The 24,556-nt window shown below is 51.6% G+C and overlaps 1 protein-coding gene and 1 long non-coding RNA gene across 12 annotated transcripts in view; one reads left to right on the top strand and one right to left on the bottom strand.

Annotated features, from left to right (window-relative positions):
* Nucleotides 1-4,514: 4,514 nt before the first annotated feature.
* The window catches only part of NFATC2 (nuclear factor of activated T cells 2), a 158,415-nt gene continuing 138,373 nt past the window's right edge, over nucleotides 4,515-24,556 (bottom strand). For 6 of the 7 annotated variants that reach the window (XM_047852119.1, XM_047852121.1, XM_047852117.1 and 3 more), the window contains exon 10: nucleotides 4,515-8,388. In XM_047852119.1, coding sequence (XP_047708075.1) covers nucleotides 8,333-8,388 — 56 coding nt within the window. In that variant the 3' untranslated portion in view covers nucleotides 4,515-8,332. Of the gene's footprint in view, nucleotides 8,389-15,295; nucleotides 15,384-24,556 lie in introns of all 7 variants that reach the window. The other variant, XM_047852118.1, reaches the window with a different exon arrangement.
* On the top strand, nucleotides 9,168-16,046 carry LOC125161879 (uncharacterized). 5 transcript variants are annotated; one of them, XR_007150793.1, is made up of 9 exons: nucleotides 9,168-10,176; nucleotides 10,395-10,457; nucleotides 12,354-12,483; nucleotides 12,975-13,109; nucleotides 13,439-13,541; nucleotides 14,273-14,396; nucleotides 14,482-14,563; nucleotides 14,926-15,009; nucleotides 15,709-16,046. It is a non-coding gene; the product is annotated as an uncharacterized LOC125161879 (long non-coding RNA). The 5 variants fall into 5 exon arrangements; XR_007150792.1 differs by having other exon boundaries at nucleotides 14,159-14,396; XR_007150791.1 differs by having other exon boundaries at nucleotides 13,439-14,396.

The following is a 24,556-nucleotide window of genomic DNA, read 5'->3' as shown; positions in this document are numbered from 1 at the left end:
TTCCTCTAGTCTATTATTTATTCCATCTAGGGTCTTGTTCATTTCAGCTATTGAGTTCTTTGTCTCTGGTTCTTTGTTTTCTGTCTCCCAGTTAAGATTCTCACTGAGGTCCTCCACTCTTTTCTCAAGTCCAGTCAGTATCTTTTTGACCATTACTTTAAATTCTCTATCAGGCATATTACTTATCTCCATTGTGTTTAGCTTTCTTGCTGTGATTGTCTTGTTCTTTCATTTGGGACCTATTCCTCTGTCCCCTCTTTTTAACTCTGTGTCTATTTCTGTGTGTCAGGAAAGTCAGCTATGTCTCCTGCTCTTGAAAGTAGTGGCCTTATGGGGCGCCTGGGTGGCGCAGTCGGTTAAGCGTCCAACTTCAGCCAGGTCACAATCTCCCGGTCCGTGAGTTCGAGCCCCGCGTCAGGCTCTGGGCTGATGGCTCGGAGCCTGGAGCCTGTTTCCGATTCTGTGTCTCCCTCTCTCTCTGCCCCTCCCCCGTTCATGCTCTGTCTCTCTCTGTCCCAAAAATAAATAAAAAACGTTGAAAAAAATTTTTTTTAAAGAAAGTAGTGGCCTTATGAAGAAGAGGTCCCGAAGCACAGTGCTCCCTGTTCGCCAGAGCTTGGTGCCTGAGCAGTGTCTCCTGTGTGTGTTGCATGTGCCCTATTGTCACAGAGCCACTTTTGCCTCCAGTCCAGTCATCCGAACTAGCTCTTTTTGCCTGTTGTGGGCTGAATTTGGTACCTACGTTGTTAGTGGGCCGGTCTGAGGCCACCTTGGGCTGGAGTTGAATTAGGCCAGGTGTTTGCTTGGTGACGTAGTAGCAGCAAATTGCAAGAGAAGGTGGGAGCAATGCACACGCAGTGCCAGCAAGGTCCCCACCAGTGGGAGGGGACCTGTAGCCCCCAACAGTGGCAGGCTGAGTTGGAGGGGGCAGACCCACAGACGTGGGGGGGGGGGCATGAAGCCTGATATTAGCAAGGTTTGCAGGAGTCTGCTATGGGAGGAGACCTGGGGCAGAGGCCTGGTGGAGGGGTCGTGTCCACAGAAGAACACAGGGGCAGAGCACATTGTTAGCAAGTTAGGTAGCGATCGTTGCGGCCTTGCTGTTTCCCATGGGTGTCTAGGCTGGGAGGGGGGCACGGGGAGGGAAATGGCACCCGACACCTCCTTTGTTCCTAGAGAAGTGTCCCGTGGATCCCTGCCCCTCCAGCACCAGCTCTGAGATAGATTAGTAAACAAATCTTCCTTCCGTAGGCCACAGGGGAGTTTCAAACTGCTGCTTCTATATTTATTTCCCGGGTTTTTTATTGTGCTGTTTCTTTAAGGGCAGAGGTCCAGTTTCCTCTCTCCCTCCCAGCTCTCTCAGAGCATGTTAATTTAAAAAAATTTAAGTTTATTTTTGAGAGAGAGAGTATGCGAGAATGAGCGGGGGAGGGGCAGAGAGAGAGGGAGACACAGAATCCGAAGCAGGCTCCAGGCTCCGAAAGGTCAGCATAGAGCCCGACGTGGGGCTCGAACTCACGAACCACGAGATCTTGACTTGAGCCGAAGTCAGATACTTCACCGGCTGAGTCACCCAGGCACCCCAGAGCAAGTTGATTTTTAAAGTTCTGGGTTTTAAGCCCCACTGATTGTAAGAACTGAAATTTGGCCCCTTTGGTTTTCACGGCCAAATGTTATGGGGATTTGTCTTTCGCATGTGGACTTCCCAGTGTAAGAGTGTATTTCTGTCCCCTCTCTGCAACGTGCAGTGTCCTTCCAGTGGGCAGTCCCACAGGTCTGTTTAGCTCCCAGCTGTGTCTCTGCCCTTCCTACACTCTATGTGGCCTCTTCTCTACCTTTAGCTGTGGAAAGACTGTTCTTCCAACCTTTGTGTCATTTTCTGGGTTATTTACACTGATGTGTCTGTTACCTAGTTTTATCTGTGGGGCAATGTGAGCTTAGGGTCCTCCTACTCCTCCACCTTCCCTGGAAGTCTGGCTTTCATTTCTTAATGGTCCCTGTGGTTATGCCTCCTTCTCAGGATTATTTCATATTCAGCCTGCTCCTGCCAAGACATCCGTTTCCTTCCAATCTGTGAACCTGAAAATGTTATAGTCAGCATTTCACTTGTTCTTGTAAATCTTATTTCTTCAATTCCCACTTGTTACTAAACCAGTGTTGTATTTTTACTCCTTAGTACAAAACTACACCATGCTGTTGCATGTGGCAAGAGATGTTCACAGACTGGCCAAGTCGCCCCAGTGCAGAGAAACGAGATGCCCCTTGTGTTTTCCTTTTGTTTCAGGCTTTGGGAACTGGATGAGCTCAAGTTTTTGGCTTTAACAACTTAGTGTGAAAAGTCCAAGACCTGTTGTCGGAGCTCGGAATGCTTCCTTCCCGATAATGGGAAGATGGGGTCCACCTTTGGGTGATTCTTAAATTTGCCAGTTGATGGGATGTTGTATCAATAGCTAATAATTATTGTTAAGTACACAATGCCTATGAGGCAGGGACTATTCTTATCCACCTTTTACATCTGGGGAAACTGAGGCACAGGTTGACTTGGTTTACCCAGTGTGGCTCAGCTATAAACATAGAACACAGACTTATTTTTTAAACGGCTGTATAGTTTTATCCTTCTCCTCTGCTTGAGAGGATTCTGGGTTTCTAGCCAGGAAAAGCAGCATAAAGTTTTCAGAATGTTCATTGAAACAAAACCAGTTTTACAACAGCTACAGCAAAAACTGTAAGGGGCAGGATTGCCCGTAGAGTGTGTGGGCCTGGGCAAATTATTTCTGTGGGGATCCTGTGTACACAAGCAATTTAAGACTGCCTCAAATCAATATTCCAGCACCATTCTGGTGACCCAATTTCACATGATCCCACAAAAAAATTAAAACTAAAATACTGTGCTGGTCATCAGGAACAAACTGTTCACCAGGAAGCTCTTCTAGAAGCCAGCTCAGATCCTATAGGTGTGGGTTCTGGAGCTCTTTGGGGGCATCTGGCCAACCTTATGCTCTAAAGGGACGAAATGGGAACCAGCTGGTCCCGGCCACCAGAGGGGACCATGGGGAGTCACTTCCAGTAGCCAGGACCCTGTATGTGCTTGGGACACCCCACCCATATGGTACTATTGGTTCCAGGCACTGGAAGTGGGGCTTGGCAAGTCCCCAAGAAGGCATTCCAAAGGCAAAGTTGTGGTGTTGGTAGAGGGGTCCTGAAGCACAGGGCCCGGGGCAGGGATCCTGACCAGGGTAGAGCTGACCAGTGGGTGAAGTTTGAGCAATATTAAGACTAAACAGCAATCACTTCCAAACTCTTAGGTGCTTTAGCTATAAGGGGGAGGTGGGGTGAGGGATGGAAAGCTGTTGTCAGGAGGAAGCCAGCTGGAAAGTTCTAGTATTTAAATATTCTCTTTGTGGGTTTGGTAAAAGACACTTTTCGCTTTTAAATTGTGTAAAATGTTCAAACAAAGAATTGCTTTTCCTTTCAAGTGGCCAGCTCAGCCCAGCTGTCTGTGAATGCTCTGCAACCCTCTGTGAGCTGGCCCAGGGTGGACATTAGACATCCTCTTTACCTAGATGCCCTTCTCAACAGGTTTAAAGACCGATCATGGCAGAGCTACCCTGATGGGAGCAGGGAGAGAAGTGGACAAAGCCAGGTTGACTTCCTGACGCTGCCGCTTTGGGCAAGTGGGTTCTGAGCCCCGGTGCTAGATGGAGGATAGCATCTTGCCTACCCCCTGGGGCTGAGGCCAGGATTAAACCTATACGGGGTATCTGTACCCACAGAAAAGGTCCCTGTATGAACTCAAAATGTAAAAGGCAAATTTGAGCAGCATCTCTAGAGAAGAAAAGATACACCAAAGCACTCACTGCTTTCAGCTGTTTTATTGCTAAACTATCACGATATAAGCCGTATAAAAATACTTTACATATAGCAAAAATAAACTACATTAAACTGGAGATTAAAAACATTTTGCATAGGAATGTGATGTATTCAGACTTCCTTAACAGTCAAGATTTTTAAAACCTAAGCCTTCCAGCACCACCCTGTTGGAGAGAATTCTGTTTGTTGGAGAACTACTTACGTCATGGTCAACATTTTCTCCCCTCTGAGGGCTGTAGAGGCAATGGGGGTAAGGGAGGTTCTTTGACAAGGTGCTCAGGGTCTAAACTTGTCCCAAGGGCAGTGCTGAAAGCTCGTGCCCTAATGGAAAATGTATCCTTTGCTTCCGACGCGTCTGACCCGGGACGGGGCAGGTGTTGGGGCTGCCGACAGCTGCACGAAGGCAGGGTGTTAAACGTTTTTTCCAACACCCAACATCCCGTCTCCTTTTCAGAGGGGCTCGCTTAGGGACCATCTCCAGCTCACCAATCACAGAAACGTTTGTTTTTAAACAAACTGAGTTAAGATGGTGACGTTGGCTATAACTGAAGGCACTCCTGACAGCGGAGGGAAACTGATGTTTGCAATCACAATCCTTTGTGACACTTCTTAAGCATTTAGCTGGAATGCAGGAAAACCCGTGCATTGGCTGGTTTGGCTCCATGAGGTTTAAGGCCTAAGCCCTGGGCTTGGAAGACTGGCGGCTAGGATGTGTTGGGTACCTGCTAAAGGGTCATCCCTCCAAAAAAAAAAAAAAAAAAAAAAAATGGATACCGGACCTTGTCAGGAATGTCCCAACCCCCATGCCTCCTGTAAACGTGAACAAAATTGTTAGCCGGATCTCTGACGGTCTTTCAATTGTGAACAGAAAGCACTTGGGAAGCGTTTTTTGACATGAAAACAAACACATTCAGCCTCCCTTTAGTCTGTTGTAACAACCAGAACATATCCGCTTCCAGTCTGTCTAAATGTTGCAGCTCCCACGCTGGCCAAGACGGACTTCCTGAGACCGACGTCTTGGCTACTGGATGTAAACGAGAAAGGCCCCATCAGTGCTTTCCAGTTTTTCGAAGGAACCATCCTGATTCATCTAGGGTGTGTCTATGCTGGAAAACTCTGCGTGTCCTTTGGATAATGCGTACAGGGGTTACCTAGCGGGATTTGGTCAGCTCTGTAAACGGTAGCCTGCACCCAGGGTTCTGTGAACTTTGCGAAGTCTTTCAGAATCCCGTTACCACACAGGCGGTTTTGTTTTTAACTCACGATCACCTACGAGGCCACTTCTTTGGGGGATCTAAACACTTTACAAGACAGTTCTCCTCCGTGACCAGACGCAGGCTCAGAGGTGAAGTCCGTGTCGTCTCTGGCAACAGATGGTTCCTTTTTCCACAAAGCCATCCCCGTTCTTTTTCCAAAGATGCTTTCTTCTAAGACTCAGGTGACTGATAAACTCTGAGGTGGGTAGTTCCGTGGGGCTTTTTTTTGGGGGGGGGGGAGGGGTTGTGGGGTTTTTTTTTTTTTTGTATTTTTGTTTTGTGTTTTTGCTAGCACGATTCACAAATTTTCAAGGATACATCCTTTCTCTTGGGGTGGGGGGGGGAGGCGGAAATCCTCAGCATATGTAAAAAGACACTTGCAAGAGATTTCAACCATTTATAAATATTTTCTAATTCCAACAGGGGTGTGTGATATTTTCGGGACAGATAAAAAGCATAAAAATACAGGTAAGAAAATAAAATTTAATAACCTACTACTTTGGGTTGCTATTATATATTATCAGGCAGCAGTATTTTTGTACATACAGGAAGACTTGCAAACTCGGGAAATATACTACATTCAGCAACACGGTAGATTCCTGTTAGCAATGCTACATATTTACATTACCTTGGATGTAGCAAGTGCAAACCTCCACCTGAGATCCTTCTCACACGTGCAACACACACATCTTTCCCACTTAGACATCCTTACTTTCTCCTTCTCTGTAGAGGATCCTATTGCCTCTTCCCAGACTGAAAATATTTGGTGAGCAATCCCTCTTGGCAAAATCTCCTCCTGGCATTTGTTACTGACCAAACTTTCTCGCTAGCTGTCGGTTCCTAATACACATTCTCTCGCCTGTTTATGTCTCAAAACTAATGCTTTTTGCTTCTCTTTCCTTCGCTATTTGGTAGAGTTGTTTATGAAAGGGCTTCCTCTAATATCCAGCCTAGGTGGTCTCAGAAAAAGCTTGTGCGTGCGTTATACACACACACACACGTACGTGCACAGGTTCGTGCAAGAGTTGGAACTAGCAGGAGGCCCTTTTCACTAACCTAGAAGATTGATGGAAAACGCGTTAGCCCTTGTTCGCCCCATCCAGGCACAATGAAGCAGAGCGACTTTGCTATAATAGCAGGAAGGCACTTGGGTAAAACATTCAGATAACTGAGGAAGGCCAATATCCCTCATGTGCAAAGGAAAAAAAAAAAGGGAAATGGTTCCTAGCCAGGTCAAGTGAGAACAGATCTCTCACCAAACACTAACTCTGCCCCAGCGAAGTCCAATGTTGCTGGAGAGACTGCTTTGGCTAAAGCTGCTGGTGTAAGGAAACTTTTCGTGAATTAGGAAGAATTTCACATCCCAGGAGCTCTGCGGCAATTTGCGTTAAAGAGGATTTTGCTAAACTTTGTGCTTGGGGTGGGTGGAAGAGAGGTCCCCGGTTGTTAGGGGGAAAACAAATGCTAGGCCTCGATGAAAAGGTCACACCCTGGGCGTTCTGTCCACTCTCTGGAGCACCAGACCCACTAGGCTGTAGTCACCAAGCCTCACGCTCCTGGAAGAGCTGTTGGGAAGGTTTAACCTCCGGATAACCTTGACTAGGAAGCCAGGACTTGTAAATGCCACAGGGAGACCTCAACGGCCAGGATTCTCTTCCTACGCTTCTCCCTAGCAGATCTGAGAAATCACGAAGCAGAGCCTTTCGAAGAGTGCCGGGACCTCTGCATTCTGTTGTTGATTACGGGGGAAGAAACCAAATGGCCGAAAATGAATCCCTGGCTTGTCCCGGGGTGTCCACGGTACATGCAAACAGGAGCGCATCTGGGCGATGAGAACCCACCCCTGTGCAGGACTCCAGAGTTTTCTGTGTTTGCAGAAACTGCACCAGAGGAGGCAGACTCATGAGGGCTCGCTGTGCGCAGTGGAGACAGAATTTGGGGGCCAATCACCATGCAAGCGGTCCGGGCAGAGCTCTGTCCAACTGCGGACTGCACATGGGCTGGTTCTCTTCGATGCGGATGCAGGCGGTTAATGCAGACAGGTCTTGGGGACCGAGGGACGCTTGAAAGGGCTTCAGGTAAAGATCACCAATGAACTTTGGGGGCCACAGCCTGCGATGGCGTCCCACGTGGAGTCGAGGCCAGAGGGAACTCTGCCCTTCTCACGGGGGAACCCACTTAGGAAAAGAAATGCTTAGGCCTGCTCATTGCCTCATTTCTCACAATTTAACCAAAATACCTTCACTTTTTTTTTTTTTTTTTGGTGGTTTTAGCTCCTCTTCAATTCCTTCTCAAAATTCAATGCACATGCCTGAGATTGTTGTTCCTCGCTAGTTTACGGGGAAAAAAGCACTCCGGTTAGGAAGAAAGCAAGCGAGAGCAGCAGAAAGCCATTAGGTTGCAGGGGTGCGGAGGTGTTCACACTGCAGCCTGCGGTCCCTGCTTGAGTCCGACCGCCTGCTGCAGGGGTGAGGAACTGCTGGCCTGGAGCGAGCCCCACCTTCCAGCCAGCTTTTTGAAGCAGAGGAAAAAAAAAATAACGTGTACACGTGTCATAACTTAACGCCGAGTTTTAACAGGCCATCTTGTTAGGGGCCACTTGTGCTTCAGAATGAGAAAACTCAAAAATCAGGCTTTCGCTGTGGCCCAACCGTGGCCAGGAACAGGCGATCCCTAAGGATGACTGTCCGGCTTCCGTTTTTCTTCAGCCCATAAGCCAGACTCTTGGGTCACGTTCCCTTGGTTGCTGTTTGAAAACTCCTTTTCCTTCAAAAGGTACAGGAGGTGTATCTGTGACCTGGAAAAGTGAACGCAGGGCTGGGGTTTAATGACACGGCCCACATCTTCCACCCCCCACCCCAGCCCACGCCCTGAGCTCCGGTCAGTCCATTCTCGGGGCCGTCGCGGCGTGCTGTCTTGTGCAGAATGTGTTTTTTTTTTTTGGTCAGCAGGCACTTAAGGACACCATGAAAGTCAACCGAGATGCTCTTTGGGATTTAAAACAAAAATCAAAAAGGCACAGCGTTCTCCCTGGTGTTTACACAGAGAGGTGGCGAGCTCCTTAATCGAGGGTCAGCTTTTTGCCAGAACATGGTCCCGCGTGTGGCCTCCGGGCCAGGAGATGTACAGTAAAGAGAACAGAAGGTGAGAGGCAGTGGAAGGCTCCGAGGGGTCAGATACGGAAGGTGTCTTGCTAATGGCATCTTCTACGTCTGATTTCTGGCGGGAGGTCCTGAAAACTCCTTCCTGATAATTTCATTAACTACAAAAGAAAAGAGAAAGAGAGAGAGAGAGAGGAGGGGCGAGTGAGAGGGCACCAACAACACGGGTCGGCTTAGCTTTCTAGAACCTTTAAACAAACAAACCACGCTTTTGTTCTCTCCGATAATACGTTGGACAATTTTTAACGTAAGAAATGCCTTCCTGTGCTCTTTCTGTTTTCCTGGACAGTAATATTTTGTGCTACGGATGTGTTTGTGAAGGGAACTTTAAAAAATCATGGCAGAAATTGAGCTGGGCCCTAGGGCAGGATCTAAGTATGTTCAGGCTCTCTGCTGACCACCACACTCCTTCCGTTATTACAGCATCCGGAAAATACCTACTACGAGACTCAACCATAGTTGACCCACAAAGCATTCAGTTCTCAAAAGAGACTTTTCAAAAGAGAGTAGATGGAGATACCACTGAGAGTAGCCATCAGTGTAGACGACATCTCTCTCAGCACAACCAGAAATTCTGGCCTTACCCCTCCCCACCCCCCCCCCCCCCACCCATGCTGGCGAAGCGTCCTCTGTCCGAGGGGCTCTGGAAAATTCGGTCACCCCCTCCCCCACAAGGGAACCAGGAATGTAATGCCAGCCCCTGACATCAAGAAGCTGGTTCTCTTCTCCCATCTCGGCCCCCTTATCCAGGGCCCCTGTCTCTGTAAGCAAGGCAGGAAGGTCTTAGAATGGGGATCTGGCAAAAAAGAAAAAAAAAAAACTTTCTTGGTAAAAAGTTGCTCTCTGCAGCAGCCCAGATCCGAGGCAGGGGGTGTGCATAAACCCGAGGGCTATGTACGCCCTTGCCTGTGCAGTGGGATGGGTCGACTGGTCCCAGGGGCAGGAGGAGAGCGGAGAGGAGGGAGACCCCTGTTGGGTGCCTTCGAAGGTTCTTAATCTCCCCTCCCCCGCCTCCTCCCGCAGTCCTCTTCGTGGGTTTCGTCTCTGATTACCTCACCGTAATCCTCCCTGCTTATTTTCTGTTTCTGTTGAGATTTGCTCCAAGCCCCCCCACCCCACGCTCAAGCGGAGCCCTCCTAGGTCCAGCATGCTCTTCCCAGAAGACCCCTGCGTGGACGAGTCTGCAAGCCCCAGGGAAAGCGCAAAACTTTCCCAAAAAAGCCAACTGCCCTTGAGCTGGAAAAGGCACGCTTGACCTTGGGCTCCCTCACTCCACTGGTAGCGGCGTGACTCTACCTCTCTGTGCCTCGGTTTTCCCCTCTGGTCAGCGGAACCCACGACGTGTACGGCTTAGTCCCTGGTAGGCACTGAGGCCCAGGTCTGCTCCTGGCGCCCGCCTGGCAGGTGGTGTTCCGTAGCGGCTGGCTCCACTCCCCACACCCCCAGGCTCGGGGTCAGACTCTGAATGAGTGCTTCGCCTCGGTGGGCTTCGTTTTGTGCTAGAAACTATTGAGGCACCGCTCCCTGTTCTTCAGGTATGCGCTGAAAGCACGTGTGAGGTGGGAGTTCGGGTTAGCATCCCTTCTCTGCTGCCTCCTTACTTGAATTTGCCTCAGTCTCCCCATCTGTAAATCGGGTCTAAAAACGTCACCTCCCTTCTAGGGTCCTAGAGGAGCTTGGATAAGATCATGCAAGTGATGGACTTATCACAGTGCCCCGTGTCTAGCAGGTGTTCACAGCATGGTGCACATTAGGTATGAGATGTTCTACCTACGGAGGTACACGTGCATAGTATTAGCACAGCAAAGCATGGCCGTGGATCCATTAATAGAGGATGAATTCACATTCAGCAAACCAACGTTGTTGACCAGGCACTTACTGGATACCAGGTACTGGCTGAGCTGACTCCCAGGGGCCCTAAAGCAGGAACCCAGCCCACCCTTCTGTGAACCCTGCCCGGGCCTGGTAAGCTGAGAGCCCTTTGTGAGGCAGGCAGGGAGCCACAGGGGGAGCAGAATGCCAGGGGGAGGGAGGTGGGGTCAGTGCAGCTTCATGGGAAGCTTTTCAAAGCCCGGATTCTGAAGGGCTTCCTGTTTTCTCAATCTAGGAAACCAGAAGAGTCGATCCTTAATGGAAACTTTCCACAGCCTCGGCTTTCTAAAAATATCTGGTAGGCAGCCATGTTGGCACCACGGCCCTCACTAAAGGGTCGCTCCCCCTCCTCAGAAGGCAGGGGCCGGGGCGGGGGTGGAAGGTAGGCGCCGTGTTCAAGCACAGAGACGCTCTGCCCGCTTCCTGAAAGCTAGAGTCAGGTAGATGCTAATAGTTGCGTCTGGAAAACTCCGGACAGCGTGCACTTAGACCTTCATGTGGTTGGGGGTGGCGAGGGGGCGGCTGTGGGCCCAGGCCCCGAAGTGAGGCCCACTCAAACCCCGCAGAAACCTCTCTGGCTAGAGGAACCTTCTCTTGCTGAAACCTCAGGGCTGGCTCCCCTGGCTGGGAGCAAGGAGAAAGTTCTAGAGCAGGAGTGCAAGCTGGGTGTTGGCAGGGGCGGCGCCGGCCCCCCCACTTGGGGGACCTCGAGCCCAAGACGTGGAGGGTCTCTGCTCCAGAGCCGGGTCTCCTGTCTGCAGGGAGGTCTCCCCTCTGCAGCCACAAGTATTCAAACCAGTTCCCTGATGCCCACCATGCAACCTCTCCCTGGGTCCTCCCCCGGCTTCTGGGCTGGATGGGACAGGGGGGGCTCCTGCCTCAGCCCTGCCGCACCTCCTTCTCCAGCTCTCGTCCCCCTCTGCGGCTCTACCTGCTTAAGGTCTCCCTTACGCAAAACCGCCGCTCTGGGTGCCCCCTGCTTGCCTCGCCAGCCACGCAGGCGTCTACCTGCACTCTGCTGGTAGAGTAGCCCAGCGGCCCCTTTCTCCTCACTCCTCCATTCAAGGCTCTGCTCCCTCTCCTGCTCTGCACTGCATCCCCCCAGTCCTGCCCAGTCTCCTCCAGGTATCCGTTCCAGGCAGTTCACCAGCTAGTGCTTTATGTTCTTGTTCCCCCACGGAACCCTCCGCTTTTAAACAGGGCCTCAGGAAGTGCTCAGTGACGCCTTTCTGAGCTTCCTTTTTCTCCTCAAGTGGTAAGTAGCCTCAGGTCCCACAGACAGCTCTGGGCTTCGTCCCCACTCTGAGTGCTGAAACACGGTTCTGTATCAGCCTTCTGCGTTCCATCCAGTCAGTAAATGCTTTGAGCATCTATCCTAGGCCAACTTTTGTATCTTTCCTCCCACCTCTTCCCAAACTGGGCCACACGCATTTCTCGAACAGCCCCTCTCCTCGTCCCAATGCCACCTTTGCACGGAAGCTGTCTCCCACTCCTACCCTCGGGCCCTCACTTCCTCCAGAAGCAAATAGCGAATTCTCACAATGCTTTGCTTGCAACCCTCCTAGGCCAGGTTATTTGAGTTTCCTGTGTCCTCAGGGTGCCATGCATAGTGCCATGCATACAGCAGGTACCTAATGTATGCATCTCAGCCCCCCACAGATATCCCACACCACAGCCTAGGTCACTTGGTTTGGGGAAGCTGTCTTTCCTCTGCCCTCCAATTGACAAATGGGTTGCCAATCTGTTACTTGTCTGGAACCTTTTCTCTACAAAAGAATATAAGCCATTCGCATTTATTGAAGGCTGACTGCGTGCCACACACTGTAACAAATGCAAAGTTTTTCTTACGCCAAACCTAGCAATACAACCCTTGCCTCATAGTTGGAGATAGGCAATCCCCTGCCATACCAGGTGATGGAATTGCGATTTGAACTCAAGGCCCATGTATTAACCTGAACCCTAGATGGCTACACAATTGATGAGACCATGCTATTAAGTGCAGAAGTCATCATGTTTTTTCCATGGTCCTGGCGTCCTCAGTGTGTGTGTGTGTGTGTGTGTATGTCAGGAAAAGGCGAGGGCAGCCTCTGCGAAGTTAACAGCAGAGAAGGCCATATGCTGAGTGGTTAAGGCGGTCATTGAGTATCACTTTCTCAGAACAGAATTGAGGCTAATGGTGTCGCCTCTACCACAGGCAGCCCTGACCTTTTATCACCCCTAGCGCGAGGCGCCGTGATGAAAACATTGATGAACGTGTACAACCTCAGGGTGATTTCTAAGCCTGACACCTAAGGCTGAAACCAGAAAGGAAAAGATCGACAGATGTAAGTATAATTATATATTTTTCTCTTTAAAACTCTGGAAAAATCAAGCAGAGAGAATAAAAATAAAACCCTTCTAATAAAGGGCTGTTGGCATACAAAGAATGAGGGATCATCAAACTTCTTCTGTAAAGGGCCAGACAAAAATATTTGCAGTGCTATGGGCCCCCTACTCAACTACCCAGCTCTGCCCTGTAGTGTGAAAGCAGCCATAGACAGTATGTGAGCAAACGGACATGGCTGTGTGCCAATAAAACTTTATTCGCCACAACAGACCGAGGGCCAGATCTGAACAGGCCAGTTGCCAACTGGTGTGAGACTTAGTGTACCAGCCCCTAGTATATACCATGGCAGAGCAGTGTTTTTTCACCTACTTTTTTTTTAGGGGGGGAGGGGAATAAAGCCAATGCCTCTTACTTGTGCTGTTCCTCAAACAACCCTAGGTGTTTATGTCTACAAACTTGGATTTCTCTTAGCATCCCACTCTGCCCTAGGAATGTTACGATTCCCTTGAAGGGCCAGACACCTGCAATACTGACGTTCATTCAGCTGAGCTCAGAGGTTCTCAAACTTTACCTTGCAGCACAGCTGCTCAGAGGTGCATGTAGAAAACCACATGGATATGCACGGTAGGTGTAATTTAAAAGCCCGTCAAGGGTAACTTTGACTCTGGGCCTTTTCCCCTTAATTGCTGACTTTGGAACTGAATTCCCCGAAAAAGCAACAACAGGAAGGAGTGGAGAGACCCCCTCCTGTTTCTCTCCCCAAAGCCTCAAGCATGTTTTCTCAAATCTGGTTAGATCATGTGAGTGCCCACAAGAGTCTGGGGGCCAGCCACAAAGGCCACAGCCACTCCTCGAGCTGGGACAGGAATGGGGAAGGCTGCATTCTCTAGGCCAGAGAGTCTAAGAGCCAGGATAGGGGCAGGGTCCACTCACTACCCTTCTTCATCCCGCAGCGCTTGGCCGAATCTCCTCTCGAGACCCATGCTTGGGGCAAGGACGCTGGACCAGGAAGCCCGTGACGTGTGCTCTGGGCGATTCTGTCCCAACTGCCGTGAGGTAAAGCTGCTGGGACAGCTGAGGGTGAGCACCCGGCCTCTTCCCCACTAGCATGTGGAAAAGGGCTGAGCAGGCAAGGTGGCCCTTGGCCCTTCTCCTGTGATGCTGATCTCAAAACTGAAATGATCTGTCCTCTAAGAACAAAACTCTTTTTCGCTCTGCTTTTTGCTGGCTCAGGAACTTTCCAGCCACCTCTGTGTGCTCTGGGGGAACTCGGGAACAGTGAAGAGCTTTCCAGATGGGCCAGGCCAGACTTTAGACTCAGCGAAAAAGACAAAAAAAAAACCCTTGACAGGCCTGAAGCCCAAAGCCTTGGGTGGGGTCTGAGAGGTACAGGATAGTAAATCCCCCAGGGGCCCTGGACCTCAGAGCCAGCTTGCCAAAGTTCCCAGGCCCCTGTAAGGTCAGAAGCATTGCCAAGTGCTAATACCAGGGAGGGAAGAAACACGCTTTAAAAAGGCCCCTTCAGGACTCTGAGAAGTGGTTTACACTGTCCACACTGACATTTTAGCTGCATTTTTGTCACCCTGAGTCCCGGATCCGAAGCCCTCGGGAGGGAGTCTGGCACCTGGTATTCGGCAAATGTTCCCTGATGGCATTGTTGCCTTTGTGGACAGCGTTTGATAGTTGCTGTTGGAGAACGTGCCAGAGAAACACCCCCCCGCCATACCCCTTTCATGCCGCTACTAGGAAGTGTCAGCATGTCTTATCAGCAGAGCCCATCCCTCCAGAATGTCCAGGCCACTGTGTGTGCTGATGGGCGTGGCAGCTGGCAGTGAATTTGGGTGCGTTTTCAGAACGGCTTGCAGAACAGCTGCTCAGAGGTGCCTATAGAAAACCACGTGGACATACACGGTAGGTATAATTTAAAAACCCGTGTGATGCCGCCATGAACTTCTGGGCCTGGCCTTGATGGAATGAACCTACTTTATCTGACCAGGGAACCCTTCAGAAGCCACAGCCCGATGAGCCAGGGAGATGTCAGGTGGCACGTAACCAACAACACCGCCGGCTGACCTCTGGTGAGTGTACTTCGTGTGCTGAATCGAATCGGCACGTGCACAGCATTCAGTCACAGCAACAGCATCTACACAGCCGAGGCACAGAAAGGTAAAGCAACAGCCTCACCGTCCCAGGGGGACTCTACGTTCACAGAGCGTCCTGCCCCCTGTGCTGTAAAGTCTGCGTGAGTTACCAGGCTCTTCTATGCAGGCCCAGAGTCCAAAGTCAACTGAGGGATAGATCTAGTGCTTGAAGCTACATCAGGGGCTCTGCTGAGTTCAGTGGGGAAACCACAGCTCTGTCCTGGACCAAGCACAGTACCCTCCGAGAGCAGCTTCCCGGGGCTTCTGATCTACCTTCCCCGTCTTGTTCCCCAATGCAGAGAGTCTTACTTAACTGGATACACCAAGCAACATGTACAAAACCGAAAAGGAGCTGGTCCAGTGCAGGAGCAGAACTCTCAGAGGTGGGAAGGTGGCCTTGCTATACTCTTCCTGGGAGGGGGTGATGGGGCCCCTGGGAGAACATGCAAATTCCCAGGGCCTCCTCTCCTCTCTCTCCTCCCCACCCCATCCGTGAGCTCCAGCCTCCCAGACCAGCTCAGGGGTGTCCCCTAACAGAGCGATGGGGGCTAGCCTGCAGGGAGTGGTGTCTGTGAGGACGGCTGGAAAAGATTTCTTCTACTAAAAGTAATTCAGGTTAAGGAAACACACAGCTGGAAAACAAAAGGAGAAGCAGAAGAGGTCAATTACCTTTGACTTTGATTTCTCGGATCAAAGATCACAGTCATTCTGTTTCATAATATGTTTTGTATCCAGCTAAGGTGTGTGTCTATCAGCTCTGAAAAAGATTGGCAAAATCATTTTTGAGAAGAAAAAAAAAAAATCACCTTTGCCCTCTATTACACTCCGAACTCACATTAATATCATCCGTTTAATGGGTAGCTCTTCACCTAGGGCCAACTCAGAACCCAGGACAGAATTCAACCCTCCGGCTGTAGCTTAAGCCCACATGCTGTAGCCTCTTAAAACCACTGTGCCGGAATTAACCCCAAACCAGTGTAGTAGTCACTGAGAGGAGGGACTTAGTGCCAAGAAATGAGGGTCCCTGAGATCAAAGGGCACCCGCGAGGTGATGGCGTTTTGTTTTGTTTTTTCTAAGCTAGACAAAACAGCCCTGCCTCCTGCAGGCCACGGAGCTGCGAATCAGGGCCGACTGAAGAGAGAAAAACGTACACACGCTAGCTTCTGCAGCAAAGAACGTCAGAATTACACGAGGAATCGATTCAAACGTAACCCTCCTTCAGGCTTTTCTACGTGCTAAATTTGACTCGTTTCCTTCTTACAAGTGATAGAACCTCGGTGTGCATGCAAATTCATAAGACTGCACATTTTCTTCCTGTTTTTTTTTTTTTGGTTGAGAGTGAAAAAAAGTTCCTATTTTTATAGCTCCTGCCCAGTCAGCACACGGAGGGCCCTTAAAAGGGGGTGGTGATGAGTGTACATTACAAGCAATAAACTCCCCCTCTACAGCAGTTTTCCAATCACTTGTTCTCTTAATCCCCTTTAAAAAGTGCCAGAGTAAAAGGCCAGGGTCCGTTTCGCCTGCACTTAGAAATGTTTTCTGGGATGAATTTCTTACAGGGAGCGATCCAACTTTTACAAGCTGTAGCTTTATCAGCATCGTTGGGCAAACCAGGATGCTCTTTCAGAGGCGGGGCACAGACTCCCGGAAATCTCCCCTTCAAGGTGGAGAACCCTCAAATAATGAGAGCTTTCCGGCAGGGCTGTAGTTAACGGGGCTGAACTCCCCCAGGCTGGGCTCCGTTCGGGTTGGCTGGGTTGGGGTTAGTAGGCACAGGAGAAAATAACCAGCTCCTCCAGTGCAGTTGCTGTGAACAGTTTGGACCCTGCGTTTCAGGCCACCTCCCGAAGCAAAACCATCCACTCCCCAAAATTCCGGGTGGCCATGGCCCCACCAGCAGTTTCCTCACTGGACTGCCTTAGCTCCAGTGCACGGTGGCTTGTTCACCCCAAGAGCAAAAGGCATCGTCAGACCATTCATTCGAGGCCTTAAAATACCATCTGTATCCCAACAGTGGTCAAATTAATGTCTTCAGCCCAGACCTCACCCTTGACCTTCAGACTTTGCCATCTAACTACCCACTGGGCATCCCAAACTGAACATGGCCAAAGCCGATTTCCTGATTCTCACACCCGCCCCTCCACCTCCACCACTTGTTCCCATCATAAGAAACCTCACTCTCTTCTTCCGGTTGTTGAGACCAATCTCGGTCACCGTTCACATCCCTCCATATGCAAATGCTTCTGGGTTTACCTTCGAACTAGATCTGGGAACCAGCAGCCCCTACCACCTCCTGTCTTGATCACTACATCGGCCACTCCCCTGTGTCCCTGACCCGGTGCTGGGATCCCTGGTCTCTGCCCAAGAACTGGTGGCACTGAAGGCACAGCAGTTGGTCAGTCGTTACTCCCAGAAAAACCTTAGTTGCTCTAAGGGCCAACAGGTTCCACTCTATCCATCTACACTCAGTAGACATCAAGTGCCACGCACAGGTCCAAGGTCACATGCTTGCAGCAGCGAGCCCAGTCTAGGGGGGAGCCCCGGGGACCATGCCTTTCAGTCCAGCCAGCCAGTACCCAAGAAGCAAGCCCTGCTCTGACTCTGCTCCCCAGCCCTCATCAAGAGTGTTCAGAGAATTTATAAAGCATTCACCTAACTGGTTTGCAGCCTTTTGAGGTACAGCTTCCTGTTTAGTCATGAAGTTTCACTCTTTCACGGCCTGTTTCTTGGTGCAAGGCAGAGGCGACAAGGGGAGAGGAAGGGCCTATTTCCATTCAACGAAGACCCCAACCTCAGCTCAAGACCCAGCCACCCACTTCCCCGCCAGCCGTCTCTGGGGATTGGTGGTACAACACTCATTGCTCAGGTCAGGTTAGCGAGGCACAGGAAGATGGAGAGGTTTGTCCAGGACCGGGCCCCTGCACTGGGCAGAGCTCAATAAAGCCCCAGCTTCATGGGCCTTAGGCCCAGGCTCCCTGTAGTTGGGAGATGATCAGGCTGTCTTGGGAGCTGGGTGAAAATGCAGACTGGTGTCAGAAGCCCTTGGAAAAAAAGCACTCGGCCAGTGACAGCCATGCAAGTCTCCTGGCCCCTTGCTGAGCCACAGAATGGGAATAACAACACCTTCTTGGCAAGGATTCTGTGAGGATTAAATAAGATGTTCTACCTGGTCTGTTGGCCGGTATTTATAAGCTCTGCGATATGGCCCCTCAAGAAGACCCATGGAAGAGTAAGAGGGAAGGGTGAGAAAGGGGACAGAGGCCAGGCCAAAGCATCCTCTCTAATAACCAAGAATAGGATCCTGTTTCCCTCCGCGGTTCACGAGGAAGTAGGTTCCTTTGATCGGCATGGCTGCTCGGGCCAGTTGTTAGTAATATGGAGGTGGATGGCAAGAGAGGCAGCCATGTTTAGAGTTACCTGGGTGACACCTACACCCCCCTCCACCACAAAGCCAAGGAGAGCAGCCTCTGGTCCTAGAATCATTGCCCCATTGTGTGGTCTTTTATGAGGCTACAGCTGAAGACTTACACAGCGATGTTGCATTTTTACAACACTAGGCATAAAGCGGTGAATCCTTCCACTGGTGCTGTGGATTAGATGATCACTGAAGACAGGGATTGGAAGTGCTTCCCTTATTAATCAACACTGATAATTAACGTGCAAGCACATGGTATCGACAGATAAAGTGCAAAAACACAGACGGGAGAATGTGTCATCTCGCCAAATTATACAACTAACGTCCAGCCTCCTGAAATCTCAGGCAAGCGTCTCTAAGGGGGATGGAAGTAGATGGGAAGACCCGCGTGCACCTGTGTCATGCAGCTGACGGGACTCCGAGAACGGCCCAAGGTGCGGGCAGTCTGCTGGCTCTACGATGAAAACACTGATGTCCCTCCCAACCACAGTCCAAACTGCTACCACCTTATCCCCTTTTCCACGTTTCCCGTGATTACGCATCCGCTTACAGTCTAGGGAACGACGACTTGGGACTTTCTCTAAGCTATGCTGCCCTAGGAGAAAGGACTCACCAACTGTAGAAACTCAAGCCTGAGCTGGGTTTGCCCCTTCTGCCCAGTCCTTTTCTCCAATTCAGCAGAATTTTCTTCTGATTTCATGCAGCTACGTTGCACCTCTCCTGGCGAGCAACCACACGGCTTCTAAGGTAGCAACCACAGGCAAGAAAGCATTCTAAACAAACCACGGCTTGCTTCCTTGTCGTCCTGCCATTTCATCATGCCTGGACCCCAAACCTCTGCTGAGAGGCATCAGCCACAAAGCAAGCGTTGCAAAATACGTTGTTGCCAAAACAGAAGCAAAAGAAAGGCGCCGGTTGCTACATCCAGCGGAGATTCGGGAAAGAAATGGCGCTCCAAACCCACAAATGAGCCTGTGACCGCCAATGAGATGATAAAATAAATACTTAATTGTTCGGGAAGCCATTTTTCTCTCTGGGGGTTGAAGGAATTAACCAAACACTTATGTCAAGACATTTGAGTGCGTTTCTCCTTGCTGATGTGTGAGAGTTGGGATGGAGGCCGGGGAGACGGGTTAGCAGGTGGAATCCCGGAGAGGCAGGAAGCCCCTCCGTCCTGGGCCACTTTCCTCATGACACACGATGGCCTGACCCAGCCCCCAGGGGGACACCCCTACCTACATCCACACATTTCCAAAGCCCAGAAGCCCGTGTCCCGTAAGGAGGCACCCTCCCCCTTCACACTCCCCCCCTCCACGATACCTTCCCATCATTTGGCACGTTTTGTCTTTAAATCCACCCCCAAAAGATTTCCCACCACATCTGCCTCCCTCTAGCCCGCAGCCTGGGTTAGCGTAAGATTTGACTGACCTACAGACCGACCACCTGGGGGCGCAGGCCTGGCCCCAGGTTCATGGGCAAGCCCTCACCCTGGGACCCAGCCCTGGGCAAGCCCAGCTGCCTTGGAGAGGGAGAGAGCAGGTGCAGGGCCAAGAACCCTCCACCTTCCTGGTTCAGCCAAGGGCCTGTGGGGCAAGGAACGGCAAGATAAATCAGGGCCACCCCCCCCCCCCCCGGACCATTCAGTCCACTCCTTCCAGAATCAAAAGAGCTACTAGCTTTTGGAAAGAAATTTCACCAGGTCGGACCAAACCCAGTCCTGAATGTCTCCAGGTGAGATTCACAGGCCTGGTATGGAGAACTTGTTGCCGTCAACACAAAGGCTGTCCGAGGGACCAGAAAGGACTGTGTGTGTGTGTGACGTTATTCCAGGTGTCCCTAAGACACATGGGGACAGAACTCCAACTCCTGACTCATCCCCTTATCAAACCTGTCACCCCCAGGCCCAGCCATGAACTCAGTTGTGTCCCCAAAATGGCTATGTTGTGGTGCTAACCCTCGACATGATGGTATCTGGAGATGGGGCCTTTGGGGGTGACCAGAGTCGATGAGGTGATCAGGGTGGGGCCCCCATGATGGGATTAGTGCCCTCATCAGAAGAGACGCCAGAGAATTCGTGCGCTCGCCCTCCGCCCTGTGCCGGCCCAGTGAGAAGGTGCCCGTCCCAAGAGGGCTCTCACCAGAACCCCACCTCGCTGGCTCCCCAATCGCGGACTTCCAGACTCTAAACAGTGAGAAAATTAATGGCAGCCGAGCTCAGATACGCCCACAAGACCTGTTCTGCCAGAGCACCTGCCTCTCTGATGTCTCTATTTATGCTCACACGGCAGGCATCTGCCAGCGAAGCGGCCAAGGTTAAGTGACTTGCCTGAGGTCAAAGGACTTTTCCAAGGCCACACGGCTGGTCTGCAGCAGGATTTGAACAAGGAGCAGACGCTGATGCTATGGCCCCAACGTTCCCACTACCACCACACCTTTATGCGGTCTGGGTCTGGGGCCGGGAGGCCCCCTCTCCTTGCTGTATGCATCGGAACCCATCTCTCTGTCCACACCCAGCCTCAACTGCTGCCTGGTTTCCTCCAGCCCAGAGCCCCTTCTCCCTGCTCCGCCCTCCACTGACCTCACAAAGGCAGCCTTCCCGCGTCTGGCAAGGTTGGAGGAGTCTCTGAGGGCAGGGGCCACGGACCTCTCAGTGCAGGGGCTGAGCACAGCGGTGAGGGGCGCACGCCCTCAGGGCAGACCCGCGGGGAAACAGTGCTGGGGGCCAGAGGGCGTGGGTCCGAATCTCAGCCTGCCACGTCCTGCCATGGGCTGGAGGCAGGCCCTGGCACGTCCTGCGAATCTCTGGGAATCGAGTCACCACGTGACAGGTGCTTCCGACAGTGTGTGGCCCATCACGAGCACTCTGTATACACGGAGGGAACATGGGCCAATCCACTTCTCGAGCCTCAGTTCCTTCGTCCGCAACGTGGGAATGACAACATGTAACCTGGCAAGGGGTTGTGCGTGAATACAACCGGCTCCCGGTCAAGCCGCAAAAAAGTGTGCTCGCGCCGTTCCTATCCCCGTCGTTAACGTGTGTTTTCACCGGCCACGTGGAGAACATTTGGTTAACAGGCTGAACTGACTGGACGGCCACCCTCTTTACCCAGAGCACTTTCACCTCCGCAGCTATTTCTGCATTTTCAGAGTGGGCGGGTCTGAGGTCAGCCGTGCTCTCAGAGATGCCTTCTCACATCCTGCCGAGAGGGGCCCCTCCCAGGCCACCCTGCACAGAGTGCTGGCTGCCCTGGACCAGCGGCGTGCAGATGCATAAGAGCCCTCTGAGTCACCCACGCTCTGCAAGCCAGAGGCCTCCGGAAGCCAGCCCCAGCATCAATCAGGTCCCGCACGGCACCCAGCCGCCCAGACATCTTACCAGCAAGACCTCGGAGCTTACGAGAAAAAGTGCCACGCTGCACCGAGCTGTCCCCAGCTCTCAGGATGAGTAAACACGACAGTTCTGGGGCTCTGGTTCCGAGTCAGAAGCCAAGGTGCTAACGGGGCGGAGGGTGTCGTTGGCGGGTGGGGAGGGCAGGCCGGCGTGCCACCAAGGTGGGAATTCTTTCGCGGTTCTCCTCGGGCAGCCAGAACCTGCTTCTCCGGATGCAAATTGGAACAAAGACTGGACCCTGGGATACCCTAGCTTTTAGGATTCCACAGGAAAAATCACCCATGTACTTTTTGAGGGAAAACGGCTTGAGCTAACAATGCTGCTCACTCTAGTTAAGCTGGGGGGAGGAGATTTAAGAAGCCGAGAGTAGCCTGGCTCCCTCGTAGGACCGCAAGGCCGAGCCCAGGGCGCATGTCTAAAAAGCGACACGGTATTAGCACATCACAAGCCTTAAAACAGAGCTGAGGCCCGGGGCTCGGACGGCGCTGGTGGCTTCCCCGGGCAGGACAGGAGGCCTCCCAGCTCGCTCCTGGTGACGGTATGATCCCGCAAAAGAGAAAAGCGTAAGCTCACATCCCACAAAACCACCAGCAACCTGTTTCTAGACCTAAAGGAACCCAAGCCTTCTCGTGCTGTCGATCCGATCCCGGCTTTGGGTGGCCATCTGGGTGGCAGGGCACAAAAGGCAGCCTTCCTCTCCAAATCATGTATAACCAGCTCAGCCTCCACAGTCAGGGGCCCGTCTGATGGGAACTCCAGGGGATCCCAGAGGGTGACGGGTGAGTGGCTGCCGGACCACACCATGCACAGGAGGTGCCTGGATGCTGCGGACACCCACCGGATTCCACTCGGATGGACTCTCTCCCGCCACCACTCACACACTCCTGGGACCTAGGGGTTCCCCCTCAGCCCCGGGAAAGTCCACACCTTTAAAATCAAAGAAAATACGCTTCTCTGCCTCATCCTCTAGTCGCCTCCACCTTCCTTCCTACGCTTTAACCACGGCAAGCAGGCTTACCACCCCAGGGCCTTTGCACTTCCTATTCTTGCTACCTGGGATGCTCTTTCATTAGATATTTACAAGGCTCTCTCATTGAGTATTGCTCGGCAATCAAAAAGAATGAAATCTTGCCACCTGCCACTATGTAGATGGAACCAGAGGGTACTGTGCTAAGCGAAATTGGTCAGAGAAAGACAAATACCCTATGACTTCACTCATACGAGGACTTTAAGACACAGAACAGATGAACGTAAGGGAAGGGAAGCAAAAATAATATCGGAACAGGGAGGGGGACAACACAGAAGAGACTCTTAAATATGGAGGACCGACAGAGGGTTACTGGAGGGGTTGCGGGAGGGGGGATGGGCTCAATGGGGGAGGGGCACTAAGGAATCTACTCCTGAAATCACTGTTGCACTAGACGCTAACTAACTTGGCCATAAATTAAAAAAATAAAAAGAAAGGCTCTCTCTCCTCGAGCTCTCTGCCAAACGTCTCCTCCTCTGGGATCCTTCCCTTGCTAGAGGAGCAGGCCTCCGTGCTACCTCCTCTCTCTCTTCCCACCCCTCTTGGATCACCTTTGCTCACAGCATTTGGTGCTACTTGGTTCTTGCGTTTGTGTTTGGACCGTGAGCTCGATGAGGGCAGGGGCTGGGAGCCTTTCTGTGCAAACGGTGTCCCCAGCAGTGACGATGCGTAGCCGCTGGATGAACGAGCCATTAAGTGAAAAAAGGAATAAATGAACGCGTAAGCCACGGCTCTGAGTATTGGCGACCCAGCGCTGACTTCACTGTGGCAAAACATGGCGTATCGTCTCAGAGCCTCAGAGCAGGTCCCGAGAGAAGCGGTGAGAAATCACGCTTTGCCGTCCTCAGGGAGAAGCCAGGGCCTCCAAGCTTTGGTCGTGCCGTCACCCACCCAGCTCCCTCTGACTAGCGAATGCCGGCTCAAGAGGTTCACGAGGCCCACGCCCCTCCCCCACTACCAAGCGTTGCACACAGCAAGCCTAAAAGAACCATGACGCAAACGCGGTCGAGACGAGCACTGGGGGATCTGGAACCCCAAACCTCTGCTTTCCACTGAGTGCAACTTAAAGAGTGAGAAGCTGCATCTCCACCTGTGAACATCTCTATCCTGAGCCCATTTGTTCTGCCGACTGGAACGTGGCTAGAAAGCGCCCATGCAAAGACCTTTGCAGGAGGCAGGTTCTAAGCACAGCACGTCTGCAGGAAACCAGAGACACTTAGAAAGGGCTTTCCAACTAATGCCCTCCACCTTCCTGACCCGGAGCATCCACTGAGGCAGCTGAGCGTTGAGGGGGCGGGCAGGCTTCAGGGCCATCGTGAGCTCGCGAGGCACATCCCAGCCCGTGTGGCAGCGTCAGTGGCTGGGAATGACAGCGAATCCCCGTGTGAGGCAGTTCTGTCTCCACTTCTGTTACAAAGGACGGTCTTGAGCGGGTTTTAGAAAAAAAAAAAAAAACCCACAAAAATTCAAGACTGTACAATGTCCATTTGTCCCTATTGGCGCTCGAGATTCAATGGTCTCAAGTTGATGGAGAGATTCAGTGCGATCTTGTGGAGTCTGACAAGCGGACCCTAACATGTCCACAGACAAAAATCCCCAAAGAGCCAAGAAGCAGCCAATAGAAGCCCAGACACTCATGGAGAACGACAGGCCGGTGACTGACCCTACCAGAAACCAAGACTGTGTACGAAAAGCTGCCATAACTCTTCTGCGGAACAAAGCCAAGAGACCAGGAAGAAGCCCACGCTTCCGCGGAAATGATATTTACGACACTGCTGGATTACAGGCCGGTGGGGAGGGGGTCGACTCCTCCACAGATGGTCTGGGCCCACCAGTCATCCGGACGGAAAGCAACGAAGTTAGAACCTTACCTGATGCTGGACACACAGTCAATTCCAGGTGGATTGCAAACTTCAGTGTGAAAGGTGAGACTGTGACGTATTGGGAAATGATACAGGAGAAGCTCTTTAAGAGACTGATGGGTAGAAGAAGGTTTCCTAAGCCAGGACCTCGGACTCGAGGAGCATCTGAATCACCTGGAGGCCTTGTCAAGGGCAGATTTCTGGGCCCCACCTAGTGTTTCTGGAATTTGCATT

This window comes from Prionailurus viverrinus, chromosome A3 (genome assembly GCF_022837055.1).
Source record: "Prionailurus viverrinus isolate Anna chromosome A3, UM_Priviv_1.0, whole genome shotgun sequence".
In the NCBI taxonomy this organism is placed as follows: Eukaryota; Metazoa; Chordata; class Mammalia; order Carnivora; family Felidae; genus Prionailurus; species Prionailurus viverrinus.
Note: the sequence above shows the minus strand (reverse complement) of the source record. Positions and strands in the feature narration are given on the sequence as shown.